The following is a 19,225-nucleotide window of genomic DNA, read 5'->3' as shown; positions in this document are numbered from 1 at the left end:
ACGTAAAAGCCAAGGCATTGGAAAAAGAAAGCGTGATATAAAACTCCTTTACAAATAAGAAAAGTTAACAAAATATTCGAAACCAACCTTTATCCTTTATCTTTTAGCTAACCCACAGTACATGTAACCAAACGTATTCAAGATCACCATATGTTAACCTATAGCTAGTATCTATTTCAACGCGATTATCAGTTGATCAACAGAGCTCGCTCCAGTATGTAGATAGATTTAAAAAAATTTTTTATTAGTTTGGGTACGGTGAAACAGACATTTGCTATCAATTTAAAAGTCGTAAGATAAAAGTGCACCGGTCTAGCCTATTGAGCTACACAGCCCAGCGGTACACGTACTCCAGCCGAAAGTTCTTCTTGTTGCCATGGATACATGTAAACATGCGGCTATGGCTCGGCTGGTGAAGTTGAACACACGGGTTGATCATATAAAAGAGCAATTTTTTATCAGAAACAGGTAATCCAACGACCCCAAATCATGACATCTTATAAAAGAATATTCGCTTTTGTTTAGCTAGGTCAGCAGTTACCTTCGATTCTGTGCGTGTCTTCGACGTTATGTGATAACGAATGAAGGGAGGAAAAGTACAATGGGTCCATTTTTCCCAATGAACCAACTCAAGCTTGAGCTCTGTCTATCATAGGATTGCAGAAGAGAACAGACAGCGAGAGAACGCTGCAGCAATCCAAATTCAACGCTGGTTCAGAGGCTGCCAGGTGCGTGCCTACCTGAGGTAAGAGCGATTCACTGGGCAAATTATAAATTAAGTTATACATAGGCTTGATAGGACTCTGGTCATAAAAGGTAAACGTGGTCTATTGTCCATGTAACTGATCAAGTGCAGAGGTTCCATCGTAGCCTTCCATGAGCTTAAAGTGCTGGGGACAATTCCTGTCCCGAGATACATTTTTATGTGGCCTTGGAACACTAAATCATGTCTATTTTAGTCTTTAGACACTAGGTGCTCCAGCATTTAACCTCAATATATTTCTGGGCGGTCAGCAGACAAACTTCCCGACAGTAGGTTAATTTAGATTACTTTAGTTAATTGATCAGTATGTTAAGTGGTTAATTAGGCACAATCTTAGCCCCTTAAGTGCAGCTTCTGGGTTACCACCAGCCTCATATACGCATTGATTTTCTGGGGTTATAAATGGTCTTTTTGAAGCCAATGGCCGTGTTGAGTTCAAAATCGCCATAGACATGCATTTAGAGGGGAGTTTTTTTATGATGAATGCAAATGTAGAGTTGTCTAAGAAGCACCAGCCATTCAGGATCCTCAGGAGAAAGACTTCTAAATGTACCCTAAAATGCTCTCATCCCGTGCTTCACTGTGGAGTTGCTCATCTTTTGCACAGTACTCTTAATGTCATAATGGAATGTAGCTAACTTGGAAATACTGCCACAGCCATCTACACAGGAAGGCGACAGTAATACAGAAAACATGGCGGGGCTTCACCGCACGGAAGCACTTCAGGCAGAGGGTAAAGGTAAGCTGGCGAGATGTGTAATATTGATTATGTTATGATTACACTCATTAACATTCTGCATTTACAGGCGTGGCATGACTTACAGCTGAAGTAGGTTTGTAATTTGACAATCCTTATTGATTCGCCACGGGATGCCTACATGTTAAAAGGAAACGGCACTTTAGTGCTCTTACTCCTCTTCTGTCTGTCATTCCATAGCTTTAGGTCTAAGATGTTGTTTCTAATAGTTTGTGTCTTTAACCTTCTCTGTCGTGGCCTTTTACAGCAGTCTCACTCAGACCTCATTTATCACCCCAGTGCACCATTTATCATTACAGCATATTAGAAACTGATGGTGAAACTCTAACCCTAGTCCTCCTTAAATTTTTTGGAGCTTCTTACATCTACTGTCCCCTGATAGAGTATTATTTTACACACACATACACACACACACACACACACACACACACACACACACACACACACACACACACATACACACACATACACACACACGGACACACACACGGACACACACACACACACACACATAAAGAACTGTTGTTTAGGTGTTAGTTTGCTGTTCTATTTCTTGCTACTTGTTTTATTCTTTGAACTACCATACAGTGCATATCTTGAAATTATGTAACAAATCTGCAGTGCTACAAAAGTTCTTCCTCAATAATGCCCACAGTAAATAAATCATACCCTTGCATGTGGTGAATATTCTACGCTATGGTTAGTCAGTTTACTCCCAGTGGAGCACTATCGATTATCAAACACTGCGTTGAGCATTTTGCCATATATCTCCATTAGTTCCCAGGTTGACTGCCATGGATTTTCCCAGCCATGTCTGCATTATGTATTAAGAACAGCTATGTCCCTTCAATAAGAAATCTGACTTACCTCTCCATCCTATCTCTCTCAGCCAGGTCTCCATGACTCATTATGTATTATGTATAAAGCAGGTTTCTCTCTTGCATGTTGAGAACAGATCAGAAAGCCTTGGCTCAGTCACTGTAATGTAATGTTATATCCCTCTCTCCACACAGACTGCATATTTTCTTATGAAGATGAATTTCTACAATGAGATGGCTGTCAAGGTAAATATTTATTTGACTGTTTACCGAGTGAAAAGACACTTGCTCCCAAGTTTGTAATGAATCAGAATAAAATCTGCAAACAGACTGCCTTGCAGTTTGCTAAGGTTAAGGGAGAAAACACATTTTAGTTCAGAACTGCGATGACGTTTTTGACAAATTAGCCAGGTGACACTTGCAGATCTTTCTTTCTCTGCAAAATGGAAAAATCTCCACCCCTTCCCAGCTGTAGCGCAGTTAGGACACCATCATACATATCAGTGGCGCCGTGACTTTTTCTTAATGCTTATGGGTTCATCAATTCAGCATGATGTATTTCAGGAACAATGAATCAAGTGGTTCCCATTGTGAGTGATGCTTTGGCACTTATAGGGCAAGAGATATGCACTGACATTGTAGTTTTACAATCCTACATTGCATTTTTCCCTGAAGGGAAAATCTTTTACAAGTCTTAAAAAATGTCATAGTTTATGGAAGAATGTCATAGATTATTGAGCAATGCTATGGCTGTGATGTTTGGACTTTAGTGGAGATCAGGAATGAGTAAAGATTTATACGACCACCACAGTGTCCAATGCCCGTGCTCTCTGCCCAGTTCTGTTACACTCTTTAGGGGTCATAGAGTGGGAGAGCAGAGCTCCTGTGACTACTCAGACAATAGCAGAAGCCTTTCCTCACAGCAAGCGTGTTTTACAGTTCCAGTAAAAGATAGGGTGTGATGTCCAGGAAGATGCAGGAATGTAAAAATGTATGAGGAAGAAACACGGGGCAATTGTGAAAATGGAAGGATTAATTTCAAACCCAGAATAGGCATGTAGAAAATCAAATTGAAACTCTGTGGTCTTTTTCAACTCAGCTGTTTTGTTATTTTAACTGGCTCAATGTCTCGAATAATATTTAAATGCACACTAATCATGTTATCATGGTACAGCTACTATATTCATATTAGATGTCAATTAATTAGTAAGTGAATCAATACTTGGCCCGTTAAGTACTGGAATGATTCCTACAACTGGACTAAGATTATGTTGATTCTATGGGAATACACACATTTTTCTAAATATCTGTTTTGCTCATGACTTTTCTTCAGAGGCTTGCGATAAAGAACAATTTCTTCTTGAAATTATAGGATTTCCAGTCTAAATTAATAAGAGAATTGCAAGTATGAGTTCAAAAATTAGCCATTTTTCTAGAACTGGTACCCATAGTATATGGAGCTCATTAATACTGGATTAAGACTGGATATGTGGGCCAGCATGATGAATGCCTTTTCTGCTAGTTTAACATCATTTTTATTCCTTCAAAGTCTTTATCATACTCTTTGCTACAGGCCAACATGTTAGCCTACTAATAGAAACCAGTGTTTACAAGGCTGCCCAGATTTGTATTAGATCTAATTGCGCAATATGCATCATTGATTTTACCTGTCTAAAAGGTCACGGGGAAGTTGGATTCTGAGCCCACAATTACTTTATTTAGAATTATCTATTGACTGCTGATCAATGGCAATTCTCATTTTGTTTTGTTTTTGCATTATTATTTTTCCCTGGCTATTGTTTTAATCTTCTAATTAGTCTGAAGGACATCTGTCCACTCTGCACTGCACGCTGCCCAGGACACGTGTTTCTTTTTAACAGTTCTTTTTTAGTAATCCTGGGTCAAAAGCTGATTAAAATAGCTGATATTCATTTAAAAACATTTCCTGCACAGATACAGCAGAGATGGAGAGGCTACTATATAAGGAAGTATGTTCACAATTATTATGCACGCAAGATGTATTTGGAAGCCTTGGCAAAGAAGAATGAGCAAATCAGGTGAGAACAAAACACACAAAAGATTGCTCTATTTTTATTTATTGTATATTATTGCTCTATTTTTTATTTATTGTATATTTTCTGTATCTTGTGATATGCCATTACACTGAAAAAGGTTCTTATCACAGAAAAAAATTAAATACAGGATAAAAAATAAGTTTTTGCAGTTTATCACACCTACAATGTTTACATTTTTCTAATGGTTTGAAAGTTTCAAATGACTCAGGTCTTTAAGATGAAATTTTATGCTGTTTTTCTGTTTTTAATCATTTGGATTGTCGGAAATATCTAAATGAATTTTAACTAAATGTAATTGTCTGGACAAAATCATATTTATTTTCCGTCAAACACACATGAACAAATATAACAGCATACAAAACACAAATTATGCTGGTGCTGATATGTAGTAGGTTTTCAAATATTTAAATCTGTGGGTTTCCAGATAGTAAATTAATTTTCATAAATTAAGTAGCATTTGTAAAACATGCACATTAGTGGCATGCCATGTATAACATTATCTGCCCCTGGGTAACTCACAAGCGGGTTGTTATGAAATTAAAAAATTAGCCCCTGATTTCAGTGAGCTCCTGCATTAATAACACATGCATGCTCTGGGGGCAAAAAAGATGCCATCTTTTACTTTTGAGAAAATTTGAAGTCACATTTTAATGTGGCCAATATATTTTGCTGGAAAATATCTTAAGGGTTTGGCTAAAATGACATGTAAATTTGTTAAGTGCTCCTTGGATCAGTAACTTTAGTCTGCACCAACACTCAGCCTACCCCAGACTCCGTCACCTAAGTGATGCTGCCTGCTTTTAATGGGCTTTCTCACCTATGAGTCACTTCTTTAATGTGTATGAAGCACTGAGGTTTAATAATTAATTTAACGGAAATTCATACCTAGGAAATAAAAGAAAAACAGGTTCAAAGATGTGCTTATTTGATAAATACAGTCCATATTCTTGTTCGAATGTGCAAAAGCATTTATTCATATATGAGGAAAATAGGAAATAATTCAGCTTAGTAAAGTGGGGAAATGCATGAATTTGGTTGCAGGCTACCTGTAGGAACAGGAAAAGTAGAAACCTAGCTACAAATTAAATGGCACTTTGTAGCAAATGTTTTCAATGTTTTAAGCAGCAAACCTAAAATCCAAACATTCATACCTACAACCTACTTCTTAAATCTACTTCTCCACGACAAAATAGTAAAAGGCATAACTACCAAAGATACCATTTTCCTCTTTCTCTTCTCAATCCTGACTGTTGCTCAGTAGTGCTTCTGAGATCACATCCATCAGTGTACGTCTCTTGATTCGGAGAATCTGTTCTGTGTCGGGTCTGATCCCTAACCCCTCAGAAGGTCTCCATGCCAGGACTCTAATCCATGCAGCCCCAGTGACTGAGTAAATGATTCAGAATTTTACTAATGGTTCCCATTTAGCATGAGTGGACTGGCTCGGCATGCCAGTGATATTAGGCCAGCATCTGCCCACGTCAGGGCAGCGCCCTCCCCTGCTGCTCCCCACTTCTCTCCCTGCCAACGGTGAAGGATCTCAATCTGCAACAAAAAAAAACAACAACAACAACAACAACAAAAGAAAGCCATGCGTGCGGTTTCATTAGCTGCCGCCCGGCAACAGGAGTCGCCCCGCTGCTGCGCCCATCTACCCTCAGCCGTCCCCTCCTGCATATCTTAATGAGGTGGAGACCTGAGTTCACTGCAGTAATTCCACAGCAAGAGTTTGTGCAATAGAACAATTTATCATTTGTCAAGAAGACACTTAAACTTCTGCCGCTTAATAAGGGCTTCCTCTGGGCTTGAGTAATTAGACGTGTGCCGCTTGCACATTTCCTAAATGCGGAGTGTCATTGCTACCATGGCCTGTTTCCTGCATGAATTATTTCTCTATCTGTAATAAACAGCTGGGTAATTATTACTGCCATAATCAGATAAATGTCTCTCTGTAATGCTCTAGCAAGGCAAATCTTTAACTCTTCGGAAGCGGGGGGGTGGGGGTGGTTTATGGACTCCTAGTGGTTAGGCTACTTTCTCCACCCTCACATCCCTTTCAAGGACGTATGAAAAACTGGCTTCATAACTGTAGGCTTTCCTTACTTCATGTATTGTAAACATTTCAGAGTATTTAGGGCAAGTACTTTATCATAATAATAAAGCACTTCAAACAGCTATGGTATGCATATGCTTACCACTCATTACAGCAATAATTGTGGCAAAATATTTAAAATGCCATCTAAACTGGAGAATAATATGGTTATTTATTTGTTTTTGTGTAGCTTTGTTTTCTATTCAATGACTTTAGTGAGTCAGTCATTACCAGTGTATTTTATTACATAGTTAAGGAGATTTTCTGCCTTGAAGTTTGAAACCATAATTTCTGCATTTTAGTGCTAAGTACAGTGTTGACATACTCAGAATGAGTAGTCTCACTGAGAAGTGTCAGCCTATAGCCTATAGTGTCAGCCCGACCTATAGTCCACCCAGATCTAAACGGGATGCATTTTACGGTGCATAACTACACAGCTATTGGCAACAGCACCAACATTTAGCGACTGAAAGGTAAACCAAAGGAAAACCGAAAATAAAGACAGAAAAGTGGTAAGAGCTGCAATTAGTTCCACGGTAACTGTCCATCCTGTCCAGCAAGCATTAGAGCAGGGTGTGTGCATGTGTTTGTGTGTGTGTGTGTGTGTATGTGTGTGTGTGTGTGTGTGTGTGTGTGTGTGTGTGTGTGTGTGTGTGTGTGTGTGTGTGTGTGTGTGTGTGTGTGGTGTAAGGACACCCAAAGGTCATCTGTGTTAGCTGCACCCGCGTCTCCCCGCTGGTCCATCAGCACTAATGAGGTTTATGTGTCCCCCCCATCCCCTCTCTCAGACACAGATCGAGATCCCCTCCACGGTTACAAATCTGTTTGGCTTTTGTCCACTATAGTGCAATTAATAATAAGTGTGAGATATAGGTCAGCAAAGGTCACAGAGTGTCTAGCACCAAGAGCAAAAAGAAAAAAGAAAGTGTAACTTCATGACAAAAGGAAAGCTGAGCCATGACTTCTTTATTTCATTCTTCTGCATTATTGCATTACACTGTTAAAAGAGTGGCAGCAGTAAATAACATTGTATAGCAACATAATTAAAGGAATTTTTCAACCAAAATTGTTACTGTTGCTAATAATGACAGGAAGTTCACAGGGGTCCAGTTAGTATTATGAAAATAACATTACATATGGGAAACACTAACTGATAAAGCAAACTGATCCTTACTGGATCTCCACACTGTTAGGCAGGTAAGCAGCTTCAGGCCCTCCTGTAAGCTCCTTTCAGTGGGCCAGGGCCAAGACCTACACCATGTCAGCCCAGATCATTACATTTCAGAATTTCATTTTTAAATGTCAGTACACTCGTTTCCATAACTGTATGTAAAAGGAGAAATTAATAGAGTCTTTTGTGCTGTGGAAACTGAAAAGTAAGAGCTTAGGAAGGGGGATGATGAAGGAGTGCTGCCTTTCTCACTGAACTCAGCTGTGGACAAATCACAGCAGCTCAACGGCTTAGCTATGCACTCTGTGCTGTATATAGTGTACAGCTACTATTCTCCTAAATATTGTTATAGGACAAGTACGGGTGTGTGTGTGTGTGTGTGTGTGTGTGTGTGTGTGTGTGTGTGTGTGTGTGTGTGTGTGTGTGTGAGCGAGCATGTGTGCTCTCTGTACTGCATGTACAGTATGTCTACTGTCTATTATCATAGGAAAGGTGTGGAAATGTGGAAAAGAAATTCTTCTGAGGAAGTTTTTGTTTGGCAGTAGCTGTGACATGAATGTTTTAAAAATAATCCAGTTGTACAAATTACAAATAAAGAAGTTGATGCACAGTAATGAAAAGTGGACAGCTGTTTGACAGGTGTCATGACAAAAACAAACTGCTTTCTCTGACATCCAGAGCAAAACAGTTAAACGAAATGTTAATATAAAGACTACTTAAAAATGTAAATTCATTAATTCATTAGTATAGGATTCTCTGATTGTCTAAATAGTTGATTTCAAGTTAAATATGGCATTCTTTGTTCTGTATTATATTCATTATCTCATATATCATCATTCAGTACATACTCCAAACCATTTTACATATAAAAAAACATAATTAGGATTACACTAAGGTGATACGGACATTAAAACAGAACATTTTGTCTCATTTAGTTAAGTATTATTTTTATTTTTAGATGTTTTTTAGAACTGTTTGAGAAGGAGCGAATGTGTGCTTCTCTGTTTTCAGGAGCGAGCTAGAAGAGTTAGCAGAACACCAGAGGAGAGAAAGAGCGCGAGCTGCCATGGAGAAAGAGGAGCAGGAGAAATCTGCTCAAGCGCAGCGCCTTCATTTCCTCCTCAGCACCAAACAGGTCGGCGCCTCACACCCACACACAGGCTCCCAAAGCCGCACACACTCCCTCACCTGCTTTACTTACCACACTGAAATCTCTTCAACCGCTACAGCTCTGCCGGGGGCGGTGGTGTACACAGAGTGATGGACGTTGTTTAAGTACAGCGGAATATGTTGTCACTGTTGGAGAGTTTTGGCGTGAGATCAGCTGCTGCTGCCTCACGCCGTACAGATAAGGGGCAGCATTTTACCGAGGTGGTCAGGTTAACGAGCGCATGACGCTCGCTACGAGAACGTGACGCCTCCGTGACAGCGGTGGGGGGTGAAGGGGTCGAGAAGCTGCAGCCGGCCAAACCGCCGTGTTTATTTTGAGCGGACGAATGAAGAATATCTCGGTAATCACTAAACTCTGACAGCCTGTTAACACTGCCCATCTACTGATTCGCTGAGTAGGGGATATATGGAACCTTCCACCCCCCACCCTCGGAAATCCCTATGGCAGCGGCGCGGCTTGATAATTATGATGAAGTGTGTCGGTCACTGTTGAATCAGCAGCGTTAGCGGGCAGGCAGATATTTCATTTTGCGGGCGTCTCCTTCATGCCTTTCTGGCTGTTACGGCGTAGCGTGTCCCTCACCTGGCTCCTGCGCCATCGCCCGGCACCCACAGCCTGCACCCTCGCCCAGGTCAGTGCATGCGGAGAGCCAGCCGCACCGCAGTAGCCAGGGCAAGAGGACACTGTCGCCAGCTGTCTGCAGTCGGTGGGCGCAAATCAAGAAATAATACGTAGCCGCTAATGGCTAATGGAGAACAGATGTGGGAAAACGGCATGATGGAGGGTGAGAATCGTGCGGGGACAGGTGTGGCAGCAGGGATCATACTGCTTCCGCAGTCAGTGCATGCTTTAAATGCTCTAGTCAAATTTCTCTCAGTTTCACACAGTGTTCTTGCTACGTTGATCCTGCCATGTAAGCCTACAGAGGATGAAGCGATTGTGCTGATTAGCGCTCGTCCTGAAAGAGGCATTTGTAAGCACGATGCACAAAGCACATACAGACATGCACATTATTCAGCCCAGATAACGGCTCCCGAAAAGGTCAAGGGTTTAAATTGCGCACCTCAATCCCAGGCTTTAAACCCACTCCTCCGAGCAGGAAAGACATAACTATCTTAAGGATACCCACTCACTCAGTCTGTCTCTCTCTCTCTCTCTCTCTCTCTCTCTCTCTCTCTCTCTCTCTCTCTCTCTCTCTCTCTCTCTCTCTCTCTCTCTCGCTCTCTCTCTCTCTCTTGCTCGCACTCTTCGTTCTCCTTCTCTGTGTGTGTGTGCTGGGCAACTTCTGTTCCCACAGTCTGCCCTTGTCTCCGAGAAATAGATGGGTCTCCCACAGTTCATCGTTAACCAGAGAAAATTCTGCCGGACAAAAGTGGCTGTGCTGACATAGATATAGCTCCTTGGTACGAGGGTCAACATCATTGCTCTTTTCCTGTAAGTCTCAGGCAAGTTGGGAGTTTGCCGTGTACCCCCCACTATGCCATACCCCAAGCTACAGGGGCCCCGGAAGATTCCTTAACAAAGCCTCATTAGCTGTTGAACGCATTAGCATGTAGAAAGGCACAGTTTCAAATAATTAATTCTTCTGTTAACTTCGTGTGTGTAAGTATTTCTGCGAATACCGGTCAGCCTGCCCGTCTTCCTCAAGCAATGCTGAACCGCTATATGGAAACGGCCCATAAGAACTGTTAGCTCCTGCAATCTGGAAGACTTGACAGGTGCAGAAGTGATAGATATCGGTCCGCTCACGGGAGGTGACAAGTGTAATTGTTTCTCCAAGGTTGAGTGATTAAAACAGGGTTCATTTTCCGACAAAACCGCATTTTTAGAGCAGGTTTTGCATGGATACCTACACTAAGGGAAGTGGTCACAGAGTGAGAAGAGAAAAGCACGTCTGTAAATGGAGACAGCCCTGTCAAGGGGCCTGTCGAGGGCCCTGTCGAGGGTCCTGTTGAAGGTGGGTGTGGCGTGAAGGATGCAGGTGCATGCTCCTCCAGTCATAAAAGCACATTCAGATATCATTTAGTACCAAGTACTGTTTGTGTTTTGTTCATATTACACATATTTATACAGTGTTTAGAAAACTCCCATAATATGTTTTTAAGGCACTTTTATGCACATAATGTATATAACTACCTACACAAAAATCATCAAAATATCTAAAAGACCCTTACATGCAACAAGAGGACAACAGACGATGACTAATCTTCACATCTCTCTGTTCTTCAGCTTGAAAGAACCATGCTAATAAAGGGTGAATAATACAAACAGCCCTTCTTTTTGTGCCCTGCCCAGTGTCCGGGTGTGTTCAACTCGCCGTTCCGCCCAGAGCCAGACGAGATGGAGCTGAGGTTAAGGAGAGTTAAACCCCTGCGTGTCAGGTCCCCACCCAAACAAGCCAGGCCTTCCAACCAACAGCCCTCTGCTGCTCTCCTCAGCCCAGAGAAACTGCCACCCATACACAAGACGCCACAGGTAGGGGCCAAAGATCGGGGCAAAAACGTGGCCGTCTGCACGTCCATATGGCAAACGGATGTTACCAGCTCATATTAGATCAGCCAAAGAAATACAGTGGATTCACGTAACCTAACAACAGAACGCTTAACAATTACACTTGTGACAAATAGTTTGTGAAAGCATGTGAAATTATATTGCTTCATAGTCACTTAAAAGAGGACAACACAGGCAGCAAATAAGATGTAGAGAATATCCAACAATCAAAATATATGATACTGATTACACATGGTAAATGAAAGTGAATTTTGAAATTGACTGTGTGAGGTCATTTTGTCATCTGTACATGTTGTAAATTGTTCAGTGAAACCTTATTGGCTACCTTTGCCTTTCTATGCCAAGTCTACCTAACTTTGTTAAAAGATGATTCATCTAGAGAGTCCAGTTAGCATAAACTGATTTACCCAGCTGCATGAGTGTGTTTGGAGTGTTCCTTTAACAAATGCTCCACACAAATTGAGTTCTGATGATTCGAATGGCTCAATTATTGCAAAAATCCTAACAGCTTCTATACTATTTGATTGAAGTGTGTACTTCAGCTCCTTCCACTCTATATTCAGATGTGTGCACACAAGCGAGCAGTGTGTTTGCCTGCTCCTCTGCTGCGAGTGCGCTAATAAAACACATGCAAATAGATAGCAAACTGCAATGTCAATAATCAAAGGAGATTCCTAGATTACAACGATTAAAGCCCCGATTTACTGCCAGCATGAGACTGTTTTTGAAAAGTCGCCGTAAAGAAGAATAATGTCATTAAGCATGCCTCCCCTCTCCCCTGGATGGCACCAAAGCATATAGACAGAAAGATAACTGGTGATAAGCTTGCCTGTCAACTCCAGCTCCTTTTAGTCAGTGAAACCCATCGAGGGGCTCTCAGCATGGGAATACAGAGGCATTTAAAAGCACTCCCGATAAAGAATTTCTTTAAGTACTTTCAAATCTAGCATGTCATCTTGTCCGGCTGCGAGAGGGAATTTGATGATACGTATTTGCCATTTGTGTTATTTACGGTCCATGACTTTTATGGTAACTGGTTCCTATTATTGGTTTCTATTAATGTAAAACATAAGTGAGCAGAAATGAGGCGTGAGTCATTTCTTTTTATTAGAGCCCGAGTTCTTCACCCTGGGCTCCAGCTCCAGCGGGGCCCGTTTAGCGGGAAGTCATTAAAGGAAAAAAAGAAAAGAAATTAAACGAAGAGGGAAAAAGACAAAGGCGGCCCTCTCAGGCACTGGATGAAGATGCGTTATTTATCTACGTTCTACCCTCACAAACAGCCTAGAACAGAGGCACCCAACCCTCATTCTTTCCTCTTTCTCGCCATCTCTCTCTCTCCCATTCTCATTGCAACTTTCCCCCACTGATAAGCATCGGCCAGTGATAGATTGATTATGTGTGCCATTTGGGGAAGCAAGAGGCTTGGTCAGCGGCGGATGGCTGATCCGGTTTCGATAGTATCAAGGGCAGGGAGCGTTTGCACCAGCATGAATTAAAACCAACAATGTCTGAAGGTCACATTAAGGGACAAAGTGCAATAACGACCACAACAACCACCAGAACAGAATGCACTCTTCTCCGTGCAGTATGTGCTAGCTTTAGCCAGCAGGGAGCTGGACACTAGGAAAGTCCACTGTCCCTGAGCAAAGCAAGATTGCTGACCATCTGGTACTGATATTGTAACAGAGTCCTCCATGCCATTTCATAGCACACCTGGGTTTTCACACTTCATTGACTCTAGTCAGTATCTACAACTAATGTGATACAAAAATAAGTGCACTGAAACATGAACAAACACAGTTTTAAAGCCAAATGTAACAAAAGCATGTACATAATCGCCCACGCTCTGAGTTATGGCGGGTTATGGTAATCGCCATCCTATTCCAGAGCCTTGTTTTAGGCAGCTGAGGCTGAGGCCTGATCTAAAAGCCTCCCCCATAGCCTTTCTCAAGCCTTCATCACGCTTATCGCAGGCCTGCCGTGGGCATCGCCCCCCTCCCCCCCGCCCCGAGCAGCAGGCATACGGAAGAGTGCCGCCGCTCACCGGGGCAGACGGGGCCAGTTGGCTGTGCGAGGGCCCTATCAATAACGAGGGCGGGCGGGCGCGGGCAATAAAACATTCACCTTATCCCTCTGCGTCCCTGTCAGGGGCCCTTCCGGCCAGCGGTAGAGGTGTGGTGGCAGCGCCAGCGGCCCCTGGAGCCCAGCCTGCGCACAGCCACATCCATCACAGCCCTGGAGGAGGCCAGAGAGGAGCTCCGTCGTCACGAGTGGAGGACTCGCCTCATCGACCAGCCGTGAGTCACGCGCACGGGCACACGCACACACAGCCCATGGCTCTGCACTGTTTATAGGCAAAGACTCTTTAGTTCTAACCACTGAAGTGGTTCGAACTTTTGTCAGGTCACGCCCAGTTCGTTTTCAACACACTTCTGTGTTGCAAGACTAAACTCAATTCAAGATGTAAGTGTATCTTAATACGTTGAAGCAGACTACGCACACCACTCTGCCTTTGATAGTCACATTCCAGAAGTTAGGATGGAGAATGCAGCCTGGAGGCTTGTTGTCTTTCTCAAATCTCGCCCTTATCCCGGGATACCGGGCAACAGTAGAGCTTCCTGTGTTGCTCTCTGAAACTTTAGAGCAGATGGTAAACACTCAGAAGGGGTCATGTCTAAACAGGTTAGTGAACAAAACAACCTTACGCAGCCTCATCAGCTGTTAATGTCCTACCACTCTCATCCTCTGCTGTGCCACATCCTTCCTGAAACATTATTATCGTTCCTCTGCAGCATATAATTATTACAGCAAATTATCATAATAACATTTTTTAAATAACATTACTTTAACAGTAGCATCTTAGTTTGAAAGCCCTTCCATTTATTTTAATTACAAGCATAGTGTGCAGAGTTTATTAATCAGGATGGCCCCCTTTTTTGCGCCAACTTTAAACAGTAAATTAGCTAACCCCATTAACACAGACCGCTCCAAACAACCTGTAATAGGAGAGGTAGTTACTGTGCAAATCGTATTATACGTGTGGCGGCTCCAGGGCATGGCAAAGCATGATTAGGCCTTGTTTGATCTGGCATTCGCCTCCCTCCTTTCTCACTAGATTCTTCCGGAATGTTTCAAAGCGCCCCTAAAAGTTACCACTCCTGTTTTTCTTTCTCACCAGCTTAGTTTCCCCGTTAAAAGAAGGCCACTCTGGCTGTGATATACATAGCACCAGGGAGGGGGTTAACACATTGGAACACTTTAGTGTAGGGCAGAAGATAAAAGATGGCCAATGATTGATGAGTGAGTGCTTGGATTTGAAGGATTTTGACTTTGATTCTTTGATGGCGTTAAAGACCTGAAAACCTGAAGATTCTAGGGAGATCCTTCTCACATCGCTGGTTCTTCTGAATCATCTAGAATGAGTCTTTACTTGCTGTTCCAGTGTACATGTTGAATGCCTGACCAAACGATTGATACACATTTAAATATATGCGCTTATATAGTTGGTTTTCAGGTTTTGCACTCTTGATGGAAAGACAAGTCTGCAGAGTCATTAGTGAGAAGCCATGAAAAACAAACGCACTCTCTCATTCCCTCCCTCCTCTTTGGTGACGGCCTGGTGTGTTGTCACTGGGTACTGGTCCACACTGCCAAAAGATCCCCTGTGAGAAGTCAAACTTCCCTTAATGGCTCTGAATGAATAAAAACTAGCCTATTAAAATGCAATTCAGAGGCTATGAAAGCTGTAAGTGAAACAGCCGGCTAGCAGCAGAAGCATTGTGTATTTGGGGACATTGGGGCCACATTAATTTTTGCTCTGCGATGTCCGTCCCACATGCACATTAGCATGGGTTGCTCTGTAATCTGTCTTGCAGGAGACTCTGGTGTCTCTAGTGGGGACGGATGTCTGCAAGACCAGGCTATTATTTAAAGGGCCAGTGCTATGTTTGTGTGACGTTGAGGAGTTCTAGCAGGATGCGGGGACGAGTCACGTAGAACTGAAACATACGTTTATTATGACACAACACAACTCTACACAACTCAACAGAAAGAAGACGTAGCACGCAGGCTATCAGTTAAACATCGACAATATTCACATTTAGACAAAAGACTTATATACACACACACGAATGATACACAACGAGGAGCAGGTGTGAAACACAAGGAGGGCGTGGCCATACAGACGAACACACACACACACACACACAAGGGGAGACGTTTGGGAGGAGTGACAGAGCCCCTCCTTCAACGGCGCGACTCCCGACGCGCCAGTTTATTGGGCTACGGCCCTGAAGCCCACACCGAATGGCGGAACCTTGGGTGGTCTCTTAGGTGCCGGAGGCTCCTCGCGCCGGAAGTCTGCAGATTCAGCATCACTGACAGAGGGAGGGCCCCTATGAAGGACCTCCACCGCCTCCATTGCGGGCTCCTCCCCAGGGTTGAACTCCAAGTCCGTCTGCAGGCTAACGTCGCTGTATTCCCCTCTCTTTCCATACTCAGCATAGCCCTCATTAAAGTCCATGTAGGGGTCGTAGGACCCAAAAGAGTCCGCCTCCGAGTGCCGTTTCTCATAGTCCTGCTGGTCTCCGTAGGACTCAGCAGAGTCCGTCCCTGGACCATACACAGGGCCCCCCCCAAAATCATCCAGTGGGTTCCTGCCCCGTTGTGGACCCGTGGAGCGAGGCCAGGATGAGCGAAGGTCTCTGGGGGCCAGGAGGAGTCCACGGAGTTCGACTCCGAGGACTGGAAATCATTATACCAGTCCCGGTAGCCAGACGTGGATCCGCACGACTCTCATGCTTCTGTACCTGCACTGTTCTGACCTGGACCACGCTCACCTGGACCACGCTCACCTGGACCACGCTCACCTGGATCACGCTCACCTGGACCACGCTCACCTGGACCACGCTCACCTGGACCACGCTCACCTGGACCAGGGTGCCCTAGAACACGGAGGGGCTTCCCTGCAAGGGCTGTGGGGGGGGGCGTTCACTTCCCTTCTTTCCCTTCCTCTTTTTGTTTCTCATCCAGTCCTTCGGCAGTCGATGTTTCTGTGACATTGAGGACTCATAGAAGAAAGGGGGGATGAGTCACGTAGAACTGCAACATACGTTTATTACGACACAACACAACTCTACACAACTCAACACAACGAAGACGTAGCACGCAGGCTATCAGTTAAACATCGACAATATTCACATTTAGACAAAAGACTTATATACACACACACGAATGATACACAACGAGGAGCAGGTGTGAAACACAAGGAGGCCGTGACCATACAGACGAACACACACACACACACACGCGGTGAGACGTTTGGGAGGAGGGGCCGTACCGTGACAGTTTGACACAAACTTTTTTTTTAAAAGCCTCAGCCACAGTTGATTTACCTATTTTATTAGATTATTGTAATTATGTACTGCTTTTTATAATGCTGATCTAATTGTTTTGTTTGTTTCCTCAAGGAATATAGAGAAGAGATAACAGGAATGCTGATGCTCCTTTAGATGATTCAATATTTTGTTCTTTTCTAAATTTGCTCCCCCATCACTGATTACCAGCAGCAGAAAGGCGAGTTGTGTAGTTTTCATATGGCAGTGACAGATTTGCACAAAGTTTTACAATGTGCTTTCAGGAGAGTGTTCACATTCACTATTTATATGGCTCATCCTATGCCAGTTGGAACTATTATTACTATAGTGTCCATATCTCTCTGTTTTGATTGCAATAAGGTTTACACATTTCCCTCTGCCCTTGTCTGATCATCATATATATATATATATATAAAAGCGGCAGGACTAAAAAGCTCTTTTATTGTAGAATGGGCTCACAGGAAGTGCCAGGATTGCAGGATTGTTGGTTGTTTGTTTGTTTTGTGATGAGCCAAGCCAATGCCCAGAGGACGTTTAGGCAAGCTCATGCAGACACCTCTTGTACTGCGCCGGATAAATCTTCCTCCAGGCAACGTGTCTTGGGTGCAATTTACAAAATCAACCTCGCTGTAATTAACATCTGGCATTCTTCCTAAGTAACAGCCATTTGCATTGAACAAGTGCCCAACAAACACATGGGCGACTCTGAAACAACCCGCAAGAAATCAAGTGATTAAGAAGCCATTCCGATTTGGACTGGAATACACTGCGGTTTCATGGGAGGAATGAATGGATGTGGTGATGTGTAAGCATTATATCCGCTGTTTGGTGGGAGATTTGAGCCATTAGCTGCGAGTCGTTGTGCTAGCTAGGACCAGAGGGCATTGCTGCAACTTAGGCATCAGATTACACTCCTACTGTGACAGTTAATGGAACATACTCACAGTGGAACCCTAGCAATGTGGCACTAATGGCATTTTGCGGCTATCACCTTCTATTTAATCTTCTTTTCTTATAGACAGAAAGCACTGGAATTATATATATGCTGATTTCTATTTGATGCATCGATGTGTCTTCCTGTCCTTGGCCATACAGGTTTCTACCTTTCACCAATGCACAACAAAACAGAAGGTACGAGGCTCTACTCCACACAGCCTCTCCATATCAACAGAGTGAGTATGGGACCAAGCACTTCCGAGAAGAGGAGAGGGGCAAGCTTCAGGGGAAAAAGGTACACAGACAGCACATGCACATGCGCGCACACACACATACGCACACACGCACACACACAAAGAAACGCACAGCAAGCCCTCCTGGATAGCAAATGCATGGAACTCCATATGTACCGAGCATGACTCAGCAGGGAGAGAAAAAAAAAGACACCCCATCCTCGATGTGTCACAAATTTATCAAATCTGACAGCAATTTAATAAAAACCCACAACAAAATGAGGGGGGAAAGCCCCCCAGGCCCCCGCTCCCACCCTCCTCCCCAGCACTGTCACCATCACCGCGGCAACCCCAAAGTCCTCACATTAGGTAATTGACTGTGTCTTTGCTGAAGGCCGTTCATGGATGAGAGTTCTTTATTGGCTCTTACCAACAGGCACTGCCCTCTGCGTCCAGTGCAATTGCCCGGAAATGCCTCCTTCTGGAAGGAAATAAATATAAGCCCCTCCCACTGACACCGCGCGGGTATGCGCGGGCGGTGTTGGACGTGGCAGTGAGGCTTGTCTTTCACTGTGTACCAACGCCATTTGGGACCAACTAAAACTGCATTCCAAATGCTGGATGTAAGAGACTGCGATCTGCTCAACAGGTCCATGCAGTAATCCTTGTTGGAACATGACCGAAATGGTACGGGGGTCACAGTGGAGGGGCTGATCTGAGATCAGGCTTCCCCCTGTCTAGGATGATCATGTCATGGCTCACTAAAAAAGCACAACTAATCCCGGCACCGCCACTTCTTGTCGAGCCAGCTTCACGTTGCAGGGGTGTGAAACTCGTCCTGCTGGCGCCTGACAGTAATGAAGGCTCAGCGTAACGAGCGTGTGTGTGATTAGCATAATTGACACAGCTGAGGATGTCACATTGAGGATTATCACTGATCCATACATAGAGGGGAGCCCCCCAACCCATCCTCAGGGCTTATGCCCCACCTAGAGTGGTCTCTCATCCACTGACAGAGCAGACACCCACCCACATGTACACATGCATGCTTGACAGCCTAAGAGATCTCTTTGTGATAAATTAATGGGTTTTTTCCAGTGTTTTTTTCATCTCCCATCTATTTCTTTAAGATCACATCATCAAGAAAAATTTCCCCAATTAATAGTTTCAGTTTTAATACTGAAGCTGATTTTTAAAACATTTCGCTAACAGTTAAGTAACTTAATTATTTTATAATAATTTATTTTAGTAAAATAGGGGTGTGCACTGGGGCTGGGAAACCACACTCAACTCTGAGTGTTGTGAGAGAATAGATGCTCTACA

The 19,225-nt window shown here is 43.5% G+C and overlaps 1 protein-coding gene across 1 annotated transcript in view; it reads left to right on the top strand.

Moving 5' to 3' along the window:
- Window positions 1–398: 398 nt before the first annotated feature.
- Window positions 399–19,225, top strand: part of spata17 (spermatogenesis associated 17) — a 28,363-nt gene continuing 9,536 nt past the window's right edge. Inside the window, exons 1-9 of the mRNA XM_027014066.2 lie at window positions 399–468; window positions 656–745; window positions 1,421–1,502; window positions 2,534–2,584; window positions 4,292–4,395; window positions 8,688–8,811; window positions 11,143–11,322; window positions 13,507–13,655; window positions 17,829–17,964. Of these exons, the coding sequence (XP_026869867.2) occupies window positions 401–468; window positions 656–745; window positions 1,421–1,502; window positions 2,534–2,584; window positions 4,292–4,395; window positions 8,688–8,811; window positions 11,143–11,322; window positions 13,507–13,655; window positions 17,829–17,964 (984 nt within the window). The 5' untranslated portion in view covers window positions 399–400. The remainder of the gene's footprint in view (window positions 469–655; window positions 746–1,420; window positions 1,503–2,533; window positions 2,585–4,291; window positions 4,396–8,687; window positions 8,812–11,142; window positions 11,323–13,506; window positions 13,656–17,828; window positions 17,965–19,225) is intronic.

The sequence above is a fragment of the Electrophorus electricus genome, chromosome 13 (genome assembly GCF_013358815.1).
Source record: "Electrophorus electricus isolate fEleEle1 chromosome 13, fEleEle1.pri, whole genome shotgun sequence".
Taxonomy (NCBI): Eukaryota; Metazoa; Chordata; class Actinopteri; order Gymnotiformes; family Gymnotidae; genus Electrophorus; species Electrophorus electricus.
The sequence above is the reverse complement of the archived record's forward strand: the minus strand, read 5'-3'. Positions and strand labels throughout refer to the sequence as shown.